This window comes from Neophocaena asiaeorientalis, unplaced genomic scaffold (assembly GCF_003031525.2).
Source record: "Neophocaena asiaeorientalis asiaeorientalis breed wild unplaced genomic scaffold, Neophocaena_asiaeorientalis_V1.1 scaffold134, whole genome shotgun sequence".
Lineage (NCBI taxonomy): Eukaryota > Metazoa > Chordata > Mammalia > Artiodactyla > Phocoenidae > Neophocaena > Neophocaena asiaeorientalis.
In genome coordinates, this window is record NW_020185339.1 from 22,859,808 (window position 1) to 22,878,881 (window position 19,074).

A 19,074-nucleotide genomic window follows, 5' to 3' on the forward strand; every position below is an offset into this window, starting at 1 on the left:
GGGTGTGGAGCTGGAGTTAAAAGAAGCCTTTAAAAGTCTGCTCTTGTTTTTGCTGTTTTGAATAGGAACAGATACAGCTTTTTCTCTGGTTTGAATAAGTCAAGCTCAGGGCTAGGTTGGCTGTGATTGGCCAGGACTAGGAAAATGCGGTTAGGATGCAAACGCAAGCAAATATAACCCAGTGTATGCGCAGTCATTACTAAGGTAAGGCAGCAGGACCCGGAACCTCCAGCATTGGGTGGTTCCTCAACAGTGCTTACCCGCCAGAAAACTGGGAAGACTGCTGAGAGAGAAGGCAAGGTAAGTTCTATTTGGTTTATGGATGCACGTCAATAGAGCAATTTTACTTGAACTAGAAAGAAACAAAAGAGAGGAGATTAAAATTTCCTTGGCTTTGTGTTCTCGGATGAGGCTTTTAAAGGGTTGAACCAGGAGTTTGTGACCAGTTTTGCAAACATCCTGCTGAGAAGTCAAGGTGCTTTTTAGAGACCACTAAACACAGGACACACTTTCAAAAGCTTGGAAAGATTCACCCATCTCAAAGAGATGGTATGGGGCAAGGCAGAAATTTAAACCAGCTTCCTCTGCTTGGGGTCCATTCCTAGGAGTATTGGTAAGAATTAAGGGCCACCAGCTTTTAGGCTGGGATTTCAGAACTGCACCCCGCCCAGCGGTTTGTGCAGTGGTCTCAAAGGGTACTGAGTTGATAAATTGGGACTTGAGGAGGAGGGAGGGAGAGACTGAGCTTTGGGGGACTTTGCTCAGTCCCCCAATCACATTTCCTGGGTGTTCCAGTATGGCAAAGTCCCTGCTTTGAGCATGTCCTCTCCTGCATTTCAGGGACCCTGGCCCAGTGAGCATTTTGATTGCCAAGCCCCTGCTGGAAAATGGGACTGCTTTTGGCCTCTGGACTCACAGTTCTAATTAGTGCCAGCTGGTTTGACTTTTACCAGGTTTACTCTTACCTCTCTCCAAGGAATGAATTCCTTGTCCCCTTCCCCTAGTTGGGTCACAGCATTTGCCTTTATTTATTTATTTTTTTTTCAGCATTTGCCTTTAATGACAAATCTAGGGTCTGAAGAAAACCTGAACAAATATTTCCTGGCAATTCTAAGCAGCACAGGGTGGGGCAGTGCCAATTATCAAATTAAATCCTTAAACACTGGCAGCTCCGCATCACTGCTCTGCTTTAGTCCTGCTGTAGCAGTAGACAAAGAGAGTTTTTTGTTTGTCTTGTCTTTTGTTTTTTTTGCCAACGTCCATACTGGATAATGGCACATACTCTCCAAACCTGGGTTCATCCACCAAGGCTTAAGAAAAGAATGGCCAGACATGCTCCTCTTAACAAGCACAATATGCCTCCAAATAGCAAAACCCCAGATAGTCCTTTCTGGGTGGGGTTGTTTTTTCTTTGTTTTTCTTTTTCTTTATCCTATGTAACTTCGTCAAGCCCTTCTAATTTTCCTTTGCCTCTTGGAAGCATTCATCAGTGATGTGTATCAATCAGATTGCAAGCCCCTTGAGAGCAAGAACCAGGCACGAGGGGCTTCCCTGGTGGCGCAGTGGCTGAGAGTCCGCCTGCCGATGCAGGGGATGCGGGTTCGTGCCCCGGTCCGGGAAGATCCCACATGCCGCGGAGCCTGCGTGTTCGGAGCCAGTGCTCCGCAACGGGCGAGGCCGCAACAGTGAGAGGCCCGCGTACCGCAAAAAAAAAAAAAAGAACCAGGCAGGAATTTTCATTATTTAAAGCCTGTGTGGCCATGGACATGTGTAGGTGCTTAATAACCCTAGACACACTTCGAACAGAGATGGTACACAATCCATACTTCTCTTTACCTCTTCCTCCCTCTCCCCACCCTGTCTGTGTCTGTGTGGGAGGGGCCGGGGGGAGGATCTGCCCACAGGCCACGCCCACCTACCCCTGCTGGCACCCTGAACTCTTTGTCCCAGGCCCAGCCCTGCCATTTTACTTTCCCTCTTCTGTGAGGCACAGGGAATATATTAGTCATGTGACAGAAGCAGAATGGGTTGTCTGAGTTTTAGGATACTTTACTTGAAAATGTCTGGGAAGTAAAAGCTCAAATTGTTGACTGTGGAGAGGACCTGACAAGCAGGGAGTCTGGGAGAGTTAGAGGGACTGGGAATGAAAGAAGGAAACCCAGTTTGGAAATACTTATTCCGACTTAAGCTTTTCAATCCCATGTGCCACTAAATTTAGGTAAGTTAGGAAGGGCTGCAGTACATCACAGAAACTAGAAAAGAGCACAGATTTTAAGATCAGGTATGGATTTCATTCTAGTGATACTGAGTAAATTATTTAACCTCTCTGAACCTCAATTTTCCCACAATGTAAGACAAAGAAAATATACTCAGCTTATGAGAATTAAATGAGAGAACATAAAGTGAACCAACACGGGGCTTAGCATATTTGTCACCCCTTCAGTAAATAATCATGGCTGTGTCATCAGAGCTCTTAACAAGGAAAGTGGCAAGTGGGAAGCAGAATTTCCGGTGGGGATCCCTGGGCCAGCCAGCCTTACGACATGAACTTGGACAAGTCACTTTCCGCATCACTGTGAGATAGTGCAGAGATGCACCACAAGGACACAGCAGGATGGCTGACAAGAGATTGGGAAGTGAGTTAGGAGGAAAACTGGCTGGATGACTGCTGTGAGAGGCGTCATCTCCGTGCTTGCTCTGTGATGTTTCAGTCCCAGGAAGACAAAGCGCCATGTCTCTGAGCAGTGCCTTTCAGGCTGTGGGCAACGACCCTGGGATCATCACCTGGAGAATAGAGGTGAGCTGGGCTGGATGGGGGCAGAAGACTCTGGTCTGCTGAAGGCCCTCCACGTGCCTTGATCTCCTGTCTAGTTCATCAACAGTGAAAGGCAGCTCCAAAGGGCACGTTTTCCTATCCTTGACCCCTCCTGGGTGCTCAGAGCAGGCGGGTGACAGGTGGAGGAAATGTTCTTGGCCTTGGAGAGCAGGGCTCCAAGCAAAAATAGGCTTGCCTTTTATCTAGCCATCGGCACTTCTAGAGTAAATGCCCTGGAGAGATGGGTGGGGCCCAGGCCCACCCACGGAGCCCTGAGACACCTGGCCTTTTCTGTCAGGACAATGGAACCTGTCTTGCACGGGGCACTCTGGCTCCTGCAAGGTGGTAGGAAGATTTGGCGGGTACAGCACAGATCGGTGCCCTGCTCATCCCTTCTCCCACTCGGGGCTTGAGCCCCTCTGGCTGACCTCGAGCTCTAACGGTCTATAGTTGGGAACCGCCCTGGCCTGGCAGCCTCACCCCACCTCCCTGCTCTGAGCCCAGTAAGTGGGTCTGCTGCAGAAAACCCAGAGATGATGCCCCACCTCACCATCCTCCACCACGAGGGGGGTCACAGCCCCCTAGCAAGCAGCTCAGAGCTTGTGAGAGCCCAGGTCACTCCCACTGTTTTAAGGCTCCCGGTTTATTTAAAAACTAATAGGTACTAAAAGAGTTACGCAAACTGTGGGATATTTAACATTTTTACATTTAACACATATTTTACACAGAATACACTCAAACATGACTGCAGGCTTACCTACTAGGAGGTATGATGAAAGTCCACATCTGAGGCCATGGGAATGGCTCTCTTGGGACAAGCCACACATGCTGGTGACAGGTGCATCAGGGCTCCCACCCAGACTCCAAATACAGAGCCCTCGGCAGGGAGCCTGCACATGGCCGGCACTCCCCCCCAGAGCCTCACAGAATCCTGGCTCCCCATTCTGTCAGAACTTGGCCAGCTCTGGGTGGTCAGAGTCAGCCCTGGAGGCACTCTGGTGCAGCGGCTCAGAGACAGGCTTTTACTTGAGGGCTTACACCCAACTCTGCAAAGGACTGAGGCGGCGCACAGGCTCTTCACAGTGTAGCAAGATGAGGCCGGGCAGGCGGTGCGAGGAGGATGGGGTGAGGACAGGCACCCGGATCCAGACCCAGGGCCGGGCAGGTGGAGTTCAGCAGAAGCCAGAGGGGTGACCGCGCTAATCCTGTGGCTGGCTGCCACGCCCCGTGGGGACATCTCCCCACTCTCCCCTGCCGCCTGTGTCAAATGACGGCGTGCGGGGGAGGTCTGGGGGGGGTCGGGGGAGGAGGGAAAGAATGCAGCCTATACACACCCCTTGTCCTTCCAGAAAATGGAGCTGGCACTAGTGCCCCTGAATGCCCACGGCACCTTCTATGAGGGGGACTGCTACATCATCCTCTCGGTGAGCACCATGCTCTGGGGCCCCACTGGGAGATCTGCCCGTGAGGTTAATCTGGTATCCATCTTGATTCTTCCTCGCTTTTATATAGAACAGGCCTCCAGTTTGACTATCAAAGGGTTTCTTAGGCCAGGGTTTTAAACTTTGCATCAGAGGGTATGGGTGTGGCCCTCAGTCTGAACCTCAGTGAGTCGCCTACAGCAGCACTTTTCCCTCTGGGACCCAGACCCCAGATCACAGTACTGTGAAGGAAGGCCAGGTGGATACAAGGCCACCTCTGGCCTCGAAGTACTCATCTAGCGGAGGAAACAATCTCCCACATGGACGGCACTGACAGAGCCATGCAGGTGGACAGCAGCGCTGTGCCAGATGTGCAAGCGCAGGGGTGCGAAAGAGCAGCAAGAAAAGCCTGCAGTCCAACCCGGAAAAGATCCCCATTGGTCTCTGTTTATTTTGAGAACAATAAGCTGTCAACATTCCCCAAATGTGGGGAGGGATTTGCGCTGCCAGGGCTTGAGCCACAGAGGAGGTCTGCACCCGGGCCACTGCAGGGAGGGAGAGGCCCCGAGCCTGCCAAGGGCAGGACACAAGTCACCGTAGGCCATGTTCTTCCCACGCCAGAAGGGACAGCAGCGAAGGGGAGGCGAGCTGGCCCCTGACCTGATCTCTCTGACTACATCCCAGACCCGGAGAGTGGGCAGCATCCTCTCCCAGGACATCCACTTCTGGATTGGGAAGGACTCCTCGCAGGATGAGAAGAGCTGCGCAGCTATCTACACTACGCAGCTGGATGATTACCTGGGGGGCAGCCCCGTGCAGCACCGGGAGGTCCAGTGCCACGAGTCCGACACCTTCCGCGGCTACTTCAAGCAGGGCATCATGTGAGTAGCTATGCACAGAGCAAGGACGTAAGCGCAGTTTACCAAAGAGGAAACCAAAAGGGCCAAAATGTGTATGAAGAAAGTCATCAGAGAAATGCAAATCCAAACAAAGCCATCATCTCCGCCTACTAGAGCAGCGTAAATCAGAGAGCTGAGAGGCGCCAAGTGTCGTTGAAGCTCTGGGGAGACAGGTGCCCTGCTGGTGCAAGTGAGAACTGGCCCAACATTCCGGAGAGTAGTCTGATGCCACTGGGGCAGATCTCACCCCCGGCGTGTGACCCAAAGGAGCACTCACCTTCCCAGGTCCACAAGGGCACATGAACCAGAACGTTCACATTAGTGGTGGTGGGAAGCTGCAGGCAATGTGGACAGGAAAAACTCTGCGACACAGCGGAGTACAATGCCACAGCTGGAAGCAACAGATTAGAGGCACATCTGACATGTGGACAGACCTTAAAAACATGGGGCTTAGGGAGCACAGGTAGAAACAGGCTTGGAATATAGAACAGAATGCCAATTTCTGTTTTAAAAAAAATACATAAACTCAAAACAACAGGCCACATTTTACCAGAATGAAAATAAAAAGACTGATGTTAAACTGTTAGAATGGATGCCTATGGCGGGGAGAGAAAGGGGGGTAGGGTATACAGATAAAAGGGAACTTACTACAAGAGAGGGGTCTCATAAAGGCCAATGGTGAAAACCTTCCACAAACTGAGGAGCTTGATTACCTCAAAACTTTGCACTTGAGATTGAAAAGAAAAAGGAATTCCAATGAGCTTGACAGTTCTGAGGCTGGTCCAAGGCCAGCTTCTTGCAGGTCAGCAGTCCCCACTGAGGACCTGCTGGGCACAGAGCACCACACTGAGTCACCAGGGAAGCCTCTGCTCCCCGTGGCTTTCTGCGTGCCCTTCACGTATGGGACCCCTGGGGGAGGCTGGGCTGGGGTGAGGGCCAGGGGCGGGAGAGCGGATTCCTGGAGTGAGATGGTTTTTAAGGCGACGGTGTCATTAATGTTTCTGCTCCCGCCTGACTTGTGCCCCTCTCCCCATCACACGCGACATTCACACAGTTTCTAGAACGAAACAAAAGTTCTTCTGTGCTCTGGGGACTTCATCAGTGATGCACCCTCTGTCTGGAGAACTAGTCCTCTGGTGGTTGGTTTCTACTCTTTTTTTTTTTGGTTTCTACTCTTAATATCCCAGCTCAAATGTCAGTCCTTCGGAGAAGACTGCCCTGAACACGCTGTCTGAGTGCACCTCTGTGGCAGTGGTGACCAGCATCTATGTCTACCTGGCTCATTTACTGTCGTCACCCACGTGGGCAGAGGTTGCATGTGTGTGATCCACAACTGTCTCCCCAGTACCTAGCACATAGCAGGTGCTCAATAAATAACGGATGTTCCCTCAGATACAAGAAGGGGGGTGTGGCCTCCGGGATGAAGCACGTGGAGACCAATACCTACGATGTGAAGCGGCTGCTGCACGTGAAGGGGAAGAGAAACATCAGGGCCACCGAGGTAAGTCCTGCCCCTTGTCTGTCCTGGGCCCAGGGCCTCTCCGCCTAGCACCTAAGAACTCCTCCTACATAATGTCTACCTCTCCCCTGCAGGTGGAAATGAGCTGGGACAGTTTTAACCGAGGTGATGTCTTCCTGCTGGACCTTGGGAAGGTCATCATCCAGTGGAATGGCCCAGAGAGCAGCAGCAGGGAGCGTCTGAAGGTGTGGCCTGTTCTGTTGCTCCCTCCTTACCCTCCCCCACCCCCCCCACCCCCCACGGGGCCTCTCGGGCTTGCACTCCCTCAGTTGCCCTTTCCTTCTTCTTTCCTCGCTGGCTCTTTCCTGCCCTTCAAGCCAGACCCCTGCCTTTGAGCAGCATCTGTTTCAGAGACAGGCCATGTGTGTGAGCCTGCGACTCAGCATCAGGGTAACTCCTGTGTCTGGGATCCAGGCTGCTCCTCCGGTCCTCGGGCTTCTTTACAGGCTATGCTCCTGGCAAAGCATATTCGGGACAGGGAGCGAGGGGGCCGTGCTGAAATAGGAGTGATCGAGGGAGACAAGGAGGCGGCCAGTCCAGAGCTGATGAAGGTCCTTCAGGACACCCTCGGCCGGCACTCCATTATCAAGCCTGCGGTCCCCGATGAGATCACAGATCAGCAGCAGAAATCAAATATCACGCTGTATCAGTGAGTAGCTAAGCCTGGCTGCTGGCTGGAAGCTGGGGTAGGGGGAAGGTGTCCCCCCAGAAAACCAGCACTTCTGCTTCGCTCCTCGTTTGGGGTGCAGGTGACTGGCTTTCTTTCAGTCTTTTTCAAATGCAGCTTCTATAAGGAGCTCGGTGTTCCCTGAGCAGCTACCATCTGCTCTTGTTAGCAACTCTTCCTGGTCTCTGGGGGAGACCATTCCTTTGCTCAGATCTATATGTGCCTAGGGATGTGGACAGGATAACGTTCGGAAGAGAGATGCACAAAAGTCTCCTCCACAGAGCACAGTCCATCACATTCCTGTCTGCATTCAAGCCATGCCTGTCGCAAGAAGTTGAACTCTACCCAGAAACTCCATTCTAAGACAAAGCCATGCAATATCAGATTGACTACACGATGCTTTGTAGAAGAGAAGGTACAGGCTAACCTCTCCCCTTCTCTAGTGTCTCAGACTCAGCTGGGCAGCTGGCAGTCACAGATGTAGCAACGAGGCCTCTGGTCCAGGGCTTACTGAACCATGATGTAAGTAGAGCTTGGGTGGGCTTGGCTTGGGGTAGCCAGACCTGGCTTCAGAGGCAGACCCTAGGGAAAGGCCTTCCTCATGGTCTTGGGCAGGAGTAACCACTTTTATCCCTGACCGTCTGCTTCAGGACTGCTACATCCTAGACCAAAGTGGAACCAAGATCTATGTGTGGAAAGGAAGAGGAGCCACAAAGGTTGAGAAACAGATGGCCATGTCTAAAGCTCTGGTAGGAGCTACGGATGTGCAATATTGTCCAAAAAATTCTGTCCATAACACATCAGATGTGCTCAGACGGCCATACTAGGCCCCAGAGTATGGAACATCGCAGTTACATACATAACTTCAAAGTCAGACAAACTGGGATTCAAATCCAGCTTTAATGCCATCTCCTGGGGTTGTTGTGAGCATTAAGTAACATTTATAAAGCACTCAGAACAATACCTGGCGCACACACCTGCTCAGTAAAAGGTGGCTGTTATTATTGAAGGAGGTGTCACATATCAAGGGCAATGGCCCTGTCCTCAAGGAGCTTATGACATTGTGCAGACCCATGCAGATGAACCAGGCAGGATGCACTTACAAAGCAAAAAAGGGGCAAATGAAGGTGATACAAAGTCAGTAGAGTACAGGAGTGCTGAAGGAACAAAGAATAGAGGATCTTACAAAAAAAAAAAAAAATCAGTAATAATCATGACAGGCCAATGAAGAGATGTCAAAATGTTCTACTCAGTCCTTTCCTTGAGGCAGGTAACTTGGTCCCTAGACAGAAGTGAGTTAGAATTTGACTCTGACTCTGAGAAGGGAACAGTCCTACCAACTGGCTTCACAGGGTTGAATCACCAACCAAGTCAAGAGCCCAGTGCACTCCCGGACTGACCTGTCCTTTGGGTGGGGGGGGCACCCACAGAACTTCATCAAGATGAAGGGCTACCCCAGCAGTACCAACGTGGAGACCGTCAGTGACGGTGCCGAGTCAGCCATGTTCAAGCAGCTGTTCCAGAAGTGGTCAGTGAAGGAACAGACCGTGGGTCTGGGGAAAACGTTCAGCGTTGGTAAAATCGGTAAGATTGCCCCCAGATCGTGTTTTCACTGCCGGGACTCTGTAGAAAGGCAGGCACAGGTGCTTTTTGCTCACTTGGCTTCTCCCAACCCCTTCCGTGCAGCTAACGTTTTCCAGGATAAATTTGATGGGACTCTGCTGCACACCAAACCAGAGGTGGCAGCCCAGGAAAGAATGGTCGACGACGGCAACGGCAACGTTGAGGTAAGCCCAGTGACCCACATCCCAGGGTAGGCGGCAGCACTGGCCCTCCTGGCTGCACTGCTCTACAGAAGGGACACGTGATTCCGTGTCTGCTTTGCTTTCCTTTCCACCTCTGGCACCTCAGGACTATTCAAAGAGGTGTCTGAGTCTGCAGGGTTTTCCCACAATTCTTCACGGAAGTGAAAGGTAGATACTCCAGTGTGCTATCAATAACTCACCTGGCAGACATATTCAAATCATCTCTGAGCCATGATGGGGATGCATCTGACCAGGGACGATCCAGTTCTTGGGATTCAAATCATGCAAATGTGATAAGCCCTCACCACTGGAAAGAAGCACCAAAGGGGGAAGGTGTACTTTGTTGTTTTTTTTTTTTTTTTTTTTTTTTTTTAATTTTTTTTTTTACCGTGTCCCCTGCATTGGCAGGCAGATTCCCAACCACTGCGCCACCAGGGAAGCCCGGAAGGTGTACTTTGAATGGACGTTAGTGCCTCACCCACCTGGATTCTCTGCTAAGCATGGCCCAGTTCCCTCCAGGTAGCTGTTTCTTCACGGGACTCCCATCTCTGGGGAACTGTGTCTCCTTCTATGCCTAGGTCTGGAGAATTGAAAACCTGGAGCTGGTCCCCGTGGAGCATCAGTGGTATGGCTTCTTTTATGGGGGAGACTGCTATCTGGTTCTCTATACGTACGAGATGCACGGGAAGCCGCACTACATCTTGTACATCTGGCAGGTAGGCCTGGGGCAGCCTCTCAGCTTTGGATCCTGGCGCCTCCTCTGGCCACTGAGCTAGGGCCAGGGGTGGCAGGGACCCATCGCACCCGCTCACCACTACAGGGCCGCCACGCCTCACAGGATGAGCTGGCAGCCTCGGCATACCAGGCGGTGGAGGTGGACCGGCAGTTTGATGGGGCCCCTGTGCAGGTTCGGGTTACCATGGGGAAGGAGCCACGCCACTTCATGGCCATCTTCAGAGGAAAGCTGGTTATCTTTGAGGTGAGAGCCCTCAGATAAAATTCTACCATAAGCAGAATGCTCAGAACCAGCAGGTCAGCAGGAGACTACAGTAGAGGAGAGGAGGGGTAGAGAGCAGGGCTTGGGGAAGACATAGCCAAGAAGGGGGTGAATCTCTCTAAAGACACCGAAGTGAATCCCAACTGCCTAGGGCTTCAAGTCCAAACCACTGCCTAATTCGTGTTCAAGGTCTTTTATAATCTGACCCATATTACCTGTGCAGGCACATCACCCTCAGCTCCCTAGCCTACACACTCCACGCCAGTCAGGTGGGTGTCCTCGTTACACCTCACATGTGCCATATCATTACCTGTCCACCTCCCCCAGAGAACGTGCCCCGTCAGATTCAAGTTCCATTTCTTCCATGAAGCCCTGGCTGAAGCACTACCAGGAATGTATAATGTCACATGTTTGATATACACAAGTCTGTGGTCAAGTCCTAGTCTTGTCATTTATTAGCCAAGTTTCTAAGCCTGTTTCCCCATCTGCACTGTGGGATAATAATACCTACTTCACAAAGTTATTATGAGGATCTATAAAATGATGTAGATAAGGCACCAGCAAAGAGCCTGGCATGTAATCAGGGTCTCATAATGAAAGCTAATACTATTGGTACCATAACTCCAGCTCACCTCAACCTCTCCCAGTTAGCCTAGACGCTCCTTGAGGGCAAAGACGGTGTCAAACACATCCATGTTCTCCACTATGCTAGACCAGTGCCCGGCGCACATGGTGCACCTTAGTTCCAGATGCTGCTTTTCTCTCTCTCTAGGGTGGGACTTCCAGGAAGGGAAATGCCCAGCCCGATCCTCCGGTAAGGCTCTTCCAGATTCAAGGAAATGACAAATCTAACACCAAAGCGGTGGAGGTTCCAGCCTTCACCTCCTCCCTAAACTCCAATGATGTCTTTCTGCTGCGGACCCAGGCAGAGCACTACCTGTGGTATGGCAAGGTAGGATGGCTGGCCCAGTGGTCATACCAGCCCCTCAGAGCCCAGCCCTGCACCAACCCTCCTGTCAGCAAGGGCAAAGGAACTAAAGAGTGGGCTGGAGCAGTCCTCAAAAAAAGGAGCCCTTTCCTAAAGGATCTTCAAAGGGACTGACAATGTTCCCCACAATTAGGCCTCTAATTAGAAACTCACTAACACACTGCTTACATCCAGGAGACCCTCCATAAACCTCTAAACACATGGAGGCTGGATGCAGGCTGGATAAGTCAATCTTTCCACACCAGTTTAGTGGACTGTAACAGGACGGCCATGAACACTGAACAAAAACACTAAAAATGTGATTTTTGTCAATTTAGATTGCATCTGCATTCGAAAGCACTAAAATTGTTTTGCAAAAGAGAATTGAACAGGAAAAGATGCTCAACATCATCAGTCATTAGAGAAATGCAAATGAAAACCCCACTACACACCTATTAGAATGACTGAAAAAAAAAGATAATATCAAGTGCTGGTGAGGGATGTGAAGCAATAGGAATTCTCACACACTGCTGGTGGGAATGCAAATATGGCCTTTGGAGAACAATTTGACAGTTTCTTATAAAACATACACGTACCGTATGACCCAGCAACCCCATTCCTGGGTATGTACCCATGCGAAATAAAAAACTATCTTCACACAAAAACCTGTACACAAATGTTTATAGCACCATTATTTGTAATCATCAAAAACTGGAAGCAAACCAACTGGAGGAAGGATAAACAAACAGTGGTGCATCCACACAACGGGATACTACTCAGCTATGGAAAGAAACAAGCTGTTGATACCCACAACTGCAAGGATGAATCTCAAATGCATTATGCTAAGTGCATAGTGCACTAGCACAGAGGCTACATAGTGTATGATTCCATTTATGACATGCTGGAGAAGGCAAAACTATCATGATGGAGAACAGATCAGTGGTTGCCAGAGGTTAAGGATTCAGGGAGGGTTTGACTACAAAGGGGTAGGTAGCCCGAGGGAAATTTTTTGCAGTGGTGAGATGACTGTTCTGTTTTTGTTGTGGTGGTGGTAGCATGATTCTATGCATTCGTCAGGAGTCATAGAACTCTACGGCAAAAAGAGTGAATTTTCCTGTATATAATTTTTAAAATACACTTAAATTTTCTCTTAAAAAATAGTCAAAGGTAGGTGCTAAAGTTCCAACTGAAAGCAAAACAAAGGTGACTTGTCAATATCCACTGTGGGTTTCAGAGTTTAGTCTTGTCCTTTGCCACCACTGTTTTCCTCTGTGCCCCCGCCCCTTGCCCCCTGCCCTTCCCAGCACCAGAACAAACCTATCTATCTCCCCGTCCTGAGGTACTGTGGCTTGGTAGATGATCCTGGCTGCACTGAGCTATTAGTCTCAGACACTTTTTTCCCACATCAACGTGCCTGTGTGCAGCTAACATCTGTGTTCTCCCCACCCCACTCTCAGGGGTCTAGTGGGGATGAGCGGGCAATGGCTAAGGAGCTGGCCGGGCTTCTCTGTGATGGCACCGAGAACACAGTGGCTGAGGGCCAGGAGCCAGCTGAGTTCTGGGACCTGCTGGGAGGAAAAACTCCCTATGCCAATGACAAAAGGTACAGGACGACAGCATCCCCTCCTCTTGGCTCCCCCTGCCTACAGACTTGTGAACTGCACATGATTTCTAAGCAGCTCAGTTCCTCTACTAAATGGACTGTATTGCAGACTACAGCAGGAAATCCTAGATGTCCAGTCCCGTCTCTTTGAATGTTCCAATAAAACTGGCCGTTTCATTGTCACTGAGATCACAGACTTCACCCAGGATGACCTGAACCCAGATGACGTGATGCTCCTGGATACCTGGGACCAGGTAAGACAGCCAGAGAGCTTGGAACAAATGACAAAGATCCTCAAGCTTTAGGCTATTTTTTGTGTAGCACCTCTCCCCAACCCCCCCACATAAAGCCAGGGTAGCCCTGGACCATCCCCAAGCCAATCAAACATTTGTCAGTGGTGACCAAAGGAAGAACCTGCTTTTTGCCAGGGCTGGAGAGACTAGAATGTTGTTTAAAACTCACCATCCTGGGAATCTTCCCACTTTGCTTTAGGAAAATCACGCCATCCTATCATCATGCACTCCATTCTCTCAGGACCAAGGGCAGCAGTCTCCACACCCAGGGATATGGGCCTTTTAGGGAACAAAGGGATATGAAAGCGTATCTTCAAGGCCACCCCTTCGCCACATCCCATTTTCTTCAGTTTGGCTCAGCAAACATACTCAACACCTTGTCTGTTCTAATCACTGTGCTGGGTGTGGTGTCACCAAGGCCAAGGGCCTCATCCTACTCTCAGAGTTTAAGGCTGAGCGGGGGTGGAGGAGACCGGACATAGAAACATCATTTTAGTATGAGGGAGGTATGTATGAGGTGCCATGGGAGCACAAATAAGGGGCACTCAACACAGTTTAGGGGCTCAGTGAAGACTTTCTGGAGGAGATGGCTCCCAGACTCAAAGGATAAACAGGCATTAATCAGGTAAAGAGGGCATTCAGGCAAAGGAAAACCAAGGCATAAATAGTCTAGTATACAGGGAACTACAAATAGTATCGTCAGAGCATAAGACAGAGTTAAAGAGCACGCTAGAGGTGGAGCTAAAGAAGTAGGGGTGGGCCTCACCTACCACGTCAAGAAGTTTGAAATTCATCCGGGAAAGCTACTGAAATTTAAGCAGGCGAGTGACATGGTCAGACTGTGCTTTAGATAGATCACTCTGGCGAGTGTAGGAGAAGAGGGATGGCTTGTGAGGAAAAAGACTGTATGTTGGGAGACCAATCAGCAGACTACTGTCCTAGTCCAGTAAGAGCAGCTGCTGGCCCACACAGGAGCTGTGGAGTAGAGACAGAGGGATGGTGACAGACTGGACAAAAGCATAGGAGGTAAATTAGCTAAGTCCTGGTGTTATGGAAGGCATTTAGGATGACTCCCAGGTTATTGCCTTGGGTGACTGAATGGACACCATTCACCAAGAATGGAGACACAGATACAAGTTTAGAAAAGAGCTACATTTGGGGGGTGTTACACTTGACGTGCTTGGAGTCAGCCAAGAGGAGGTGTTTTGCAAGAAGCTGGATCCAGGAAGCTAAAGTTCAGAGAGAGAGAGTTCAGGACTGGAGATGTAGATTGGGAAGATCCATAAATCAAAATGAATCTGAGAAAAGCTTTACTCTGATGAGGCTGTGAACTACTGACAGGGAAAGACAGGGCAGCACGTATGATCTAGTATTGATACTTAGCCCTTGGTATGAGCTCAATAACAAATACTCAATCTCTACCACAACAGGTGTTCTTGTGGATTGGGGCTGAGGCCAACGCCACAGAGAAGGAGAGCGCTCTTGCTACCGCCCAGGAGTACCTGCACACTCACCCCAGCGGCCGCGACACCGGCACACCAATCCTGATCATTAAACAGGGGTTTGAGCCTCCCATATTCACAGGCTGGTTCTTGGCCTGGGACCCTCACATTTGGAGCGTAAGAACAGAGAGGATCGGGAAGATGTTCTTACTGCCAGGGCGCTCGGCACTAAGAGCTCAGTGGGATGGCGGGGTACTCAAGGGCTGAGTAAACCCAGGACCGCATCTCCCCCACTCCCTCTCCCCTCCCCGCTTTTTACTTTCCTTCTCTTTCGCGCCCACCAGGGCACTAAGTCCAGTTAGAGAATTCACAGCTTGCCTCAGGAACAAGCAGTGTGTGAAAACGTAATAGTTTATAAAGTATATCCACACACATTACTTTTTGAGCTCTACATCCTGATAGCTAGGGAACAGTTTCCTGTGTTAACAGATGAGGAATCTCAGAGGAGAAGTTATTTGTCTGAAGTCACAATTATCCAGCGGAAAGAAGCCAGGTTTACTGACTCCTAGTCAACTGCTTTTAGTATGGAGCATTGAGGGGCCACCAGCAAAGAATGCAGACCATGTTTAAGTACCTCCCAACCCTGCATAGACCCAGAAGGGGGGATTTTCGTTTTTGCTTATCCCTGAAATGTCTTCTGTCCCCTGGCTTTTTTGCTTCTCTCGAGGATACAGACCAGGCCTGACATGTCCCTCCCCTATAAGCAGCATCTCATACTGTATTTTCTATTTCTTATTTTCAGGCAGGGAAATCATATGAACAGTTAAAAGAAGAGCTGGGAGACGCTGCTGCTATCACGAGAATCACTGCTGTGAGTTTCTTGGAGGAGCTATTCACAGACAACCAGAGCCAGAGAGAAACAGCAAATGCTACAGAGGCAACATGGCCAAAATCCTATCATGTCCTTCTTAGTATGACTCTGGTGGTCTATTTTGATATGAAGATTGTTTTAATCAGTAGAAATGCAGGTCTCAGAGCCAAGTTCCTTATTTTACTGCCTTCCAGAATTTAGAACAGACTTGCCGTTTAAAAAAACAATGAAAACAAAACCAAATTTTATTATTCAACTCTCTCTGTCATTCAGGACAGATTAAACTTACTGTTAGTATTTTTCAGAAATAATAAGCTTCTAACCCACATGATAATGTTTATCAGTTTCAGACAGGGGCGTCCACAGAAACTCAGGCCATTACCCCTATTTTTTTGTTGTTGTTGTTGGTTTTTGTTTTTTGCGATACACGGGCCTCTCACTGTTGTGGCCTCTCCGGTTGCGGAGCACAGGCTCCAGACGCGCAGGCTCAGCGGCCATGGCTCACGGGCCCAGCCGCTCCTCGGCATGTGGGATCCTCCGGGGCACGAACCCGTGTCCCCTGCATCGGCAGGCAGACCCTCAACCACTGTGCCACCAGGGAAGCCCTTTTACCCCTATTTTAATGGCCAAAAGAAGTGGAGCTTCTGGCCAGGAATCCAACAGCTCTTTAACATCAGGACAAGTACATGGCACCACTGTCCAAACCATCTAGCAGTTTTGTCCTTTGTGCTGTACAAACTCAAGATTTCAAAGCTAATGGCAATGTAGCATCTTTAAAAAGTATTTAAAAGAAGTATGGGGCTTCCCTGGTGGCGCAGTGGTTGAGAGTCTGCCTGCCGATGCAGGGGACACGGGTTCGTGCCCCGGTCCGGGAAGATCCCACATGTTGCAGGAGTGGCTGGGCCCGTGAGCCATGGCCGCTGGGCCTGAGCGAATGACTTGAATTTGAAGTCATTTGAAGACTGGAAATGTAGAGCCCAAGTAAAAGTACCAATAGAAGGAATGTGATCACAGTATTTAAATGATGTTTAAGCAAAACATCTACGCCAAACTGGCTATACAGGACTTACCTTAGACTTACTGAATCACTTTCCCAAGAAGGACCCTAAAATCTGAATATTTTAGATTCCCAGATGATTCTGACATGCAGCCAGTTTTGGGGACCATTGTTCTAAAGGATGATTATAAAGTATGAAGTGGTAAAAACCAAAATTTAAATATTATAAACACAGAACTTCAACGGCACAGACCTGAAGAGTCTTATCCAGTGTCTACATTCTTATCTTCCCTAGGATATGAGGGGCACAACCCTCTCCCTAAATTCTGAGCCAAAATATTACCCCGTAGAAGTTCTGTTGAAAAATCAGAGTCAGGAGTTGCCTGAGGATGTGAACCCTGCCAAAAAGGAGGTGAGTGGCTGCATCTGACGCACGTGGAGCTCTCCATGAGTAAAGCACCTTCTCAGTATACAGCCTAGGACAGATCTGGAACACTGTAAAGCACTCAATAGACATCTCAATCACCCAGGAGCTCAAGCCGAAAACCCAGGGCTCCTTCTTGCTTCTTTTTTCTCACCTCCCACATCAATCCATCAGCTAGCTTCCATTCACTGCTCTCCATCTCTCTGCTGCCAGTACGGTCCAGCCATATGGACCACTGCCATAGGCCCCCAACTGGTTTCCACCCCTGCCCTACAATCTGTTCCCCACATAACCACCAATGGGCTTCTACAACAGATGATACTTTTCTATTTAAAACACCCTGAATGGCTTCCCACTACACTTAGAATCCAAAGTTCTTCTGATGGCCTCCAAGGCCCCAAACGATCTGGCCCCTGCCCACCTCTGATTTCACCTCACAGACCACTACCCTCTTCACTTCCCGCCCTTCAGCTGGGGGCTGTTTTTCCATTCCTCGAACAGGAGCCTTTATGCTTGCTATTGCTCCTGCCTGAAAACACTTTTCTCCCAGATCATCAGACAACCAGCTCCTCCTCACTATTCAGGTCTCAGTTGCAATGCCACCTCCCCAGGAAGGCCTCCCTCACCACCTATAGTCCCTTTATACTGGGTCACCGTCTATCTGCCCCACTCCAGTGATACCCTCAAGAGCAAGGACCTTGTCTGTTTTGTTCACGCCCACGTTCTCAGCTTTTCAGCATCTAGAATGGTGCCCAGCAGATCACAGGCACACCTTAAGTTTCAGCTGATTGAATTAACAGTCATGTTGAATGAACTAATTTATTTCCCCCTTGAAGGGGAAGGGCCTCTGGATTTTCCAGTGTCTTATCTAACCAACTCTTAAGTATCTGGGCTGCAACTTTCTTGAAAACAGAGACCATATCTTAATAATTTTACTTGCACAGTAAATATTCATTAATCATTAATAAATAAATGTTAGGAGAATTTTATGCTCTCATTAAGGTCCACCTGATCTTGCATTTGAAAATGTCCGGATAAAAAATGGCAGGTAAGGGCAGAAAGCAAGGAAAACCATCAATTTAGTTCTCCATTCAGCCAAAGCCTAATGTTCAGAATTTGTACATAATATATAACCCATTTCTTGTCCTTCTGGCAAGACACTGGTGCCAGGTGGGACTGTGCGCAAATCCAGCCAGGGCTTTCAGAGGCCAAGGTGGGACTCCACAAGCCAAAGAACTCTCCAATGAATAATTTAAGTCTATTAAAAACTTTCTGAAGAAATCGTTCTACTTCCCCTTTCAGGGAACTACCTGGGACTCTCTCTTGGCCCCATTTCCCCGACCCCGTTAGCACTGACAGGTGCTAGGTCTTCCTTCTAACTAGAAACTTTGTCTTCTCTCTTAGAATTACCTCTCTGAACAGGACTTTGTTTCTGTGTTTGGCATCACAAGAGGGCAATTTGCTGCTCTGCCTGGCTGGAAACAGCTCCAGATGAAGAAAGAAAAGGGGCTTTTCTGAGGCAAGAAGGCATCTGCCTACTGCGAGACCCCAGGAGAAAGCAGATAGTGCCAGTACCAGGAAAGAATTTCTCTACTAATTTCTGCCTAACATCCAGCTACTTAATGTTGATACAGTAGGCTCTGCAAATCACAGCATGTTCTCCATTTTTCTCATCCCTGCGTTCCTTAGTTGTTATATACCTAAAATGTTAGCTACCCACTTTTTAATTTTTGTGGCCTCAGCACAAAGCACTAAAACTGCAGGAATCTGGAGAAGTCAAAAGTAAGAGAACAAAAAAACTAAGTTTAAAGTGTTTAATGTTGGGGCAAGGGCCTGAGTTTGTTTTAAATCTTAAGATCGGTATTTCCTATTTAACCCACAAATCACTGAAGTTATTCACATATACACCCTGAAGTCAAAATCTAAATGCTCAGAATTGTATGTGCCAGAGATTTTAAAATTTTCCAATAAAGATGATACTTGTAAGAGCAAAAGGGAGTTTTTTTCAGTATTTTGGGTCTGCCCATTATGATAACTATTTTGTTCTACTGGGAGAAATGTCTCAGTACTGGGCAAGTAAAGAGGCACTGCTGAGTGAGCTCTCTGGATAACTGGAATCCCTGTTGACCTAAGAATGCCAAAATCTGCCTTACAGCTGTCCAGGAAACCTCAGTCCCCACCCATCCCCACCCCACTATCCAGAGGAGAAACAGGGCCATGTGTTATTAATTTCAGTAATGAGGACAGAATCAGTGTGTATACCACTGCAGAGAGCCTTCAAAGCACGCTATGGACATCCACAAATGAACCACATTTTCCAGACAACTCCAAGTTTGAGTCAACAATTCCAAAGA

The 19,074-nt window shown here is 49.0% G+C and overlaps 2 protein-coding genes across 4 annotated transcripts in view; one reads left to right on the forward strand and one right to left on the reverse strand.

The window, feature by feature from the left end:
- The window catches only part of TSFM (Ts translation elongation factor, mitochondrial), a 33,951-nt gene that overhangs the window by 5,606 nt on the left and 9,271 nt on the right, over positions 1-19,074 (reverse strand). Inside the window, exons 6-7 of one of the 3 annotated variants that reach the window (XR_003002104.1) lie at positions 13,156-13,265; positions 9,542-9,706 (exon numbers count right to left, since the gene is read on the reverse strand). The gene's annotated coding sequence lies outside the window, so the exon portion shown is untranslated. Of the gene's footprint in view, positions 1-9,541; positions 9,707-11,237; positions 12,181-13,155; positions 13,266-19,074 lie in introns of those variants that run through there. The other 2 variants (XR_003002102.1, XR_003002103.1) reach the window with 2 other exon arrangements.
- AVIL (advillin) lies at positions 1,719-18,843 on the forward strand. The gene is made up of 19 exons (XM_024736858.1): positions 1,719-2,797; positions 4,165-4,239; positions 4,921-5,117; positions 6,528-6,636; positions 6,729-6,839; positions 7,101-7,303; positions 7,765-7,843; positions 7,972-8,070; positions 8,752-8,905; positions 9,008-9,108; positions 9,705-9,842; positions 9,947-10,105; positions 10,896-11,075; positions 12,548-12,693; positions 12,803-12,947; positions 14,417-14,605; positions 15,231-15,299; positions 16,592-16,708; positions 18,125-18,843. Exons 1-19 carry the CDS (start codon positions 2,732-2,734, stop codon positions 18,236-18,238), a joined length of 2,451 nt encoding a protein of 816 aa, XP_024592626.1. The 5' UTR covers positions 1,719-2,731; the 3' UTR covers positions 18,239-18,843.